General features: G+C 44.3%; 1 gene segment (V, D, J or C); it reads right to left on the bottom strand.

The window, feature by feature from the left end:
* Nucleotides 1-457: 457 nt before the first annotated feature.
* LOC113249917 (immunoglobulin heavy variable 3-23-like) overlaps nt 458-6,671 on the bottom strand; it is a 30,820-nt gene continuing 24,606 nt past the window's right edge. Inside the window, 1 exon segment of the V gene segment in view lies at nt 458-504. Coding sequence covers nt 458-504 — 47 coding nt within the window.

The raw sequence follows: 6,671 nt of genomic DNA, 5'->3' as shown, positions 1-6,671 counted from the left end.
CACAGATGCATATGGATGCCCAGGTTTACCAAGGTTGATGAGTGATGGTTAACTCTGTGTCAGTGTGACTGGGCCATGGCTGCCCAGATAAAACATTGTTTCTGTGGGTGCCTGTAATGCTGTTTCCAGAATAGACTGGTATTTGCATCCATGGTCTCTGTGTAAGTGGGCATCATCCGATCCATTAAGGTTCTGAACAGAATGAAATGCAGAGGGAGGAAGAATTCCCTCACTCTTCCTTCCTGCATGCTTGATCTGGAACATTCCTGTCCTCCTGCCTCTGGAGACAGTTACACATTCATGTCCCCAGGTTCCCCAGCTTGTGCTACTTCCACCATAGCTAATACATGAGACCCACTGCAGCCCCTTCCCTGGAGCCTTGCAGACTGAATTTATCCAGGAACTACTGAAGGTGAATCCAGGGGCTGCATAGGATGGTCTTAGGGACCCCCAGCTTTCACCAGATCTCCCCCGGCTCCACCAGCTGCACGTCACACTGGAGAGCTGCAAACACAAGAAATCCTGGTCGGGAAACTGTCTCACATCCACTGCTTCTCCCACTCATATTCACTCATATGCTCAATGTCTCTTGTTCACCATAAATTACCTTTTTAAATAGTGTCCAGGAAAACTCAGCCAAGCACAAAGTCAATGGTGAGTTTTCTGTGTTCTCTCCTGATCACTGAATGGGAACACCTGGGGATGCTGGGGCTGGAGCTTCTCTCCCATTGCTGGTGTCGGGGCTGGGCTGGTTTAATCAGAGGAGCGAGGGCCCTATTTGCATGTCCTCTGACTCTATATTGAACTTGGGACCTATGTTGACAGAGAAGGGCAGTGACCAGATCAGATGTGAATGCCTTTGATTTGGTGCTAGTGACATTTGGGAAACTCGGATTTTTGAGTATATGACTTTGCAGAATACACACTTGGGCTCGGTGTGCTGCTTAGTTTTTACATATTCACACAAATCTTGGGGCCTAGATGTCGTGTTACTGCATAAAGAGATATGAACCTATTCCCAGAAGTGCAGAGGGATTGTGAGGTGTCCAAGAGCAGCTCTGGGGTGAGAATGAGCCCCAGGACGTGGACCTGTGCTCCACCCACAGGACCTGCTGCCTCCCTGATCCACCTGCAGGACAGAGTGGGCAGGCTGATGACGAATGTGGAACTCGTCCTGTGATGGGGACAGGATGATTGTTTCCGGACTTTACCTGAAGTGCAGAGAGAATCACGGTTTGTGCAGGTGTACTTTCAAGTCTCTAACATGTCACTATGTCTGCATGGCTCCTGAGTCATCTGTGTGAGAATCTGCAACGGCTGTGATGTGTGTACTTGACACAGGATGCACTGCACACGTGCAGAGTGCGTGATATGGTCATCACTGATGTTAGACTCAACATTATCACGTGAGAAAATAGATTCCTCTTACATCTTCCTGTATCTCCTAGAATTCCTCCTTCCTGTCTTCTCTTTTCCACCCTGTTCCCACATAACTTCTGATTTTTCTCAAGTTACCGTAGACTATGTTTACTTTTCTAGAATGTATAAATGTTAGTGGTATCATATGTGCTATCATTTTTAAGGCTTATTTTGCTCCACATCAATTCTTGAGAACACATCCATGTTGCTGTAGCAAAAATCACCAATTTAATTATTCGCAGCATTGCAGACAATGAACTCAGGAGAATTTTACTTTTTAAGCAGTTGTTTAGGATTGGGATCATATCCAGCTTCTGGTATTTCAATCATGTTGCTTCCTAGCCTGGACTTGAAGGTGTGAAGTTCAGTATTATTTATATGGTCTCCTCAGCAACAACTAACCTGAAGTAGGTGTGGGGAGTACCTTTGCATCGATGTGGGCGTTTATCCACCTCGGGGGGTTTTCTTTTAATGTAAATATTCTTGGAACTCAATTTCACACATGGGAATTCATGTTTATTTATTCATTTATTTACTCAGTCCCTCATAATGTAATCATTAAGGTTACTGTTAGTGTTAGGTTATGGTTAGATATAGCGGTTAGGGTTAGGGTCTAAGGACTAGGGCTGGGGATATGTGCCTGGTATCCTACAGTTCAGAGACCTCCCCAGAGAGTAAATGTCAACATTGACTGGGATGAGAATAGCCTTGGCAGCTGTCTCCTGAGCTGAGGCAAGAAAGGGACTTGGTGTTCTAAGCCCTTGTTTAAAAATGTTGATTTTAATGCCAGTTAGTTACCACAAAGTGTGATATTACATATCGTATCTAGTGATTCAGTACTTCCATGCAACACCTGGTGCTCATCTCAGCAATTGCCCTCTTTCATCCCCATCTGATGTGTTTTTCATCCCCTACCTTTGATCCCTCTAATAACCATCAGTATGTTTTCTGTAGTTATGTGTCTGTTTCTTGTCCCATTCTCTCCATTTTACTCTTTGCTCACTACCAGGTGTGTACATGTGTAAACTGTGTATTATGATGGCAGAGCTGTTAGAGTTTATCATCACCATTGTTGCATATTTTGTGCAAAACCCATTAGTGAAGGATTGCATAGATATAAGAAGATGGAGGGTAAACAAGTAATGTAGGTGCCTTGAGGTTTTCCAGTAATGAAACTGGCAAGGTGAACCTATCCTCATGACCAGAAGGAGAGTCATAAATGCAGGTGGGTTTCAGGTTGAAGACTCAGTGTTACCAACATTATATCCAGTGACTGAGCTGCACATCTCACGGCAGTCAGTATAACAAGTCTGTAAGGAGATGGTAAGCCTCAAATCCTCTTGGTCATCACAGCCACATCTTCTGGAAATGCCAGAGGAAATGCCTGGCATTTCATGTGTCACTAATGTCTTAGTCTGTTCCAGCTGTGTAACACTGTACACAGACTGGGTGGTTTTCAACAACAGGCACTCATTTCTCACAGTACTGGAGTCTGGGAAGCCCCAGGTCAGGTGCAGGCAGATCTGGTGTGTGAAGGCCACCCACAACCTAGTCTGTCTTTTCCCTGTCACCTCACATGTGGTCAGGGGGCAGGGAGCTTTCTCAGTCGTGGTGTGTAAGGGCACTCATCCCATCATGAGGCTACACCCTCCTGACCTAAGTGCCTCCATAAGGCCCAACTCCTCATCCCATCTCACTGTCGTTAGGTTTCTTTATGAGGATGCTTGAGGTCACACATATTGAGCTGAAGTCAACAACTGAAGGATCAATGAGTGATTCCCTGCAGATGAAAAGCCCCTCCCCTCTAGCTCCTCAAAGTGAGTTTTCTCATGGATCCAGTAGACGCTCTGGTCTCTCTGTGCACATGGTGAACACAGAAACTTCAGAACCAGCTGGTGCCCTTGGGGAGTGGACAGCTTCCACTGTAGATCCCGGGTGAGACCTCAGTCCACTTCTAATAGCTTCATCATCATCATTATTATTATTATCTGCTTATATATTATCATTCTCAATTTCTAGGGACTCAGGTTGTCTTCACGTATTTGATCAGTTATCTTCCTTTGCACTTATTTTAATACTTGCATGGAACTAGGCGTACGACTTTATCTTCTGACAATTCATTACTGACACCAGAAGCCCCCTTCCTCTGTCTTCTCCTGCACCACACATAGGAAATCTCATAAGAAATCCTAGTTTCTGTGCCTTTGATATTCCTGATCCCTCAGGATTTTCCAGCACTGACCCACAAGAAAATCCCTGATTTCATGTCCTTTCCTGGGTTTATTAAAGCATTTCTGATATGCTGTGTGGCATTCACTGAGATCAACAGACACCTCAATTATGTAGGTGATCCACATTTTTTATTCCCTTACTATGTGTGTGTCATATCATCTGATTCACCAACTGTACCAAGCTTGGTGGGGGTCCCTCTGCCTCTGGATGGAGTCAAGTAAAATAGATGCTGTGAGCATGGGGTCCACACAGTAACACCCAACATTGGGGCCACTCTTCTCTAGCTCTGGTTTCATGACGTCCCTGTACCCGATATCCAACATACACTTTATTATTTTTTTTTATTTTTTGTGATTTTTCATTTTGTTCGGTTTCACAGCATATAGTACACCATAAGATTTTGCTGTAGAGTTCAGTGATTCATTAGTTGCATATAACACTCAGTGCCCATCCCAACGCGTGCCCTCCTTAATTTACATCACCCAGTCACTCCACCCTCCCACCCTACCTCCCTTCTGTAAACCTCAGTTTGTTTCCCAAACTCCAGAGTCTCTCATGGTTTGTCTCTCTCTCTGATGTCTTCCCATTCAGATTATCCTCCTTTCCCATATGGTCCTCTGTGCTATTTCTTATGTACCACATATGAGTGAAACCATATGATAACCATCTTTCTCTGCTTGACTTATTTCACTTTGCATAATCCCCTCCTGGTCCATCCATTGTTGACGCAAATGGTGGGTATTCATCATTTCCGATGGATGAGTAAAATTCCATTGTATGTATGAACCACATCTTCTTTATCCATTCATCTGTTGGGAAGGACATCTTGGCTCCTTCCACAGTTTGGCTATTGTGGACATTGCTGCTATGAACATTGGGGTGCATGTGCCCCTCTTTTTACTACCTCTGTTCTTTAGGGTAAATACCTGGTAGTTTAATCACTGGGTTGTGGGTAGTTCTCTTTTAATAGTTTGAAACCTCCATACCATTTTCCAGAGTGTCTACACCCACTTGCTTTCCCACCAACAGTGTAAGAGAGTTCCACTTTCTCCAGGAACTCGCCAACACTTGTTGTTTCCTGTCTTGTTAATTTTGGCCATTCTAACTGGTGTAAGGTGGTATCTCATTGAGGTTTTGATTTGTATTTCTCCGACGGCTAGTGATGTTGAACATTTTTTCCTGTGTCTGTTAGCCATGTGTACGTCTTCCTTGGAGAAGTGTCTGTTCATGTCTTCTGCCCATTTCTTGACCAGATTACTTGTTTTTTCGGTGTTGAGTTTGATAAGTTCTTTGTAGATTTTGGATATCAGCCCTTTTCCAAAATGTCACTTGCAAATATTTTCTCCCATTCCCTGGGCTACCTCTTCATGTTGTTGCCTGTTTCCTTTGCTGTGTAGAAGCTTTTTATTTTGATGAAGTCCCAAAAGTTCCTTTTTGCTTTTGTTTCCCTTCAGACAAGTTGCTGCGGCCAATGTCAGTGGTTTACTGTGTATACTTTCCTCTAGGATTTTGATGGACTCCTCTCTCACATTTATGTTTTCATCCATGTTGAGTTTATCTTTGGGTGTCATGTAAGAGAATGGTCTAGGTTCATTCTTCTGCATGTGGCTGTCCAGTTTTCCCAGCAGCATTTATTGAGGAGACTTTTTCTTTCCCATTGGATGTTCTTTCCTGCTTTGTTGAAGTTCATTTGACCATAGAGTTGAGGGTCCATTTCTGAGTCTTTCTTCTGTTCCATTGAACTATGCTTCCGTTTTTGTGACAATAGTATGGCCCTCTTAATGAGCACAGCTTTGTGTTGTAGCTTGAAGCCAGGCAATGTGATGCCCCCAGCTTTGTTCTTCTTTTTCAACATTCCCTTTGCAATTTGAAGTCTTTCTGGTTCCATAAAAATTTTAGGTTTGTTCCAGCACTGTGAAGAATGTCACTGTTATTTTGATAAGGATGGCATTGAAAATGTAGATTGTTCTGGGCAGCATAGACGTTTTGACAGTGTTCCCCCCCCCCATCCATGAGTGTGGAATGTTTCCCCATTTTTAGTGTTCCTCTGTTTCTTCCATATGTGTTTTGTAGTTTCTAGAGTATAGAACCTTTCCCTCTTTGGTAGGTTCATTCTTCTGTATCTAATAGTTTTTGATGCAAGTGTCAATAGGATAGTGTCCTTAATTTCTCTTTTTTTTTCAGTCTCATTCTTAGTGTATAGAAATTCAAGTGAGTTCTGAGGATTGATTTTGTATCCTGCCACATTGCTGATTTGCTGTGAGTTATTATAACTGGGAGGTGTAGTCTTTTGGTATTCTCACATAAAGTATCATGTCATAGGCAAAGAGAGAGAGTCTACCTGTAACCAGGCCTACCCTGTATTTGGCGGGCCTGAGCGCCCCCTGGTGTCCTGAGTGCCCCCTGGTGACCTGAGAGCCCCTGCAGACCAACCCCTCCTGTGTCCCTGCAGAGAGGTTTGGGTCTGTGCTCAGACTGACATTCCCTCACCATGTCTCTATACTGTAATACACGGCCAGGACCTTGGTAGCCCTGAGATTGGTCAGCTGAGGAACTCGTTCTTGGATGTGACTCTGGACATGGACATTGGCTTTTCTTGGATGGGCTCTCATATGTGCTGTATGTATGATTTATGAACCAATTCATTGCAGCCAGGCACCTGGGGTTGGTGGATTCAACTCCACCAGAAATTTCTGTATGAGATGGAGAATCCATAGATGGTGCTGGTGTGGTGCATTGTCTGCGAGCCCCTCACCAGTCCTGGGTCTGATCCCTGCAGCAACACCTGGGACAGGACACTGGGGGACAATAGACTCCGGCCCTATCAATCATGACATTCACAACCATTGCTACATTCCCATTTGTGATGGCTCAGACCATCACATTGGGGAACTGTCACCAGACACACAGAAGGCCCTAGAAAGTCAAATTCCTCCAGACCACAGCTCCGCCTTTCCCAGACACCTCACCCTGTCTGAAGAGAGAGGTGTGAGCTCTTCCTGCTTGTTACCCTGGATGTT

The sequence above is a fragment of the Ursus arctos genome, unplaced genomic scaffold (genome assembly GCF_023065955.2).
Source record: "Ursus arctos isolate Adak ecotype North America unplaced genomic scaffold, UrsArc2.0 scaffold_25, whole genome shotgun sequence".
Taxonomy (NCBI): domain Eukaryota; kingdom Metazoa; phylum Chordata; class Mammalia; order Carnivora; family Ursidae; genus Ursus; species Ursus arctos.
This window is presented reverse-complemented; position numbering and strand designations above follow the sequence as displayed.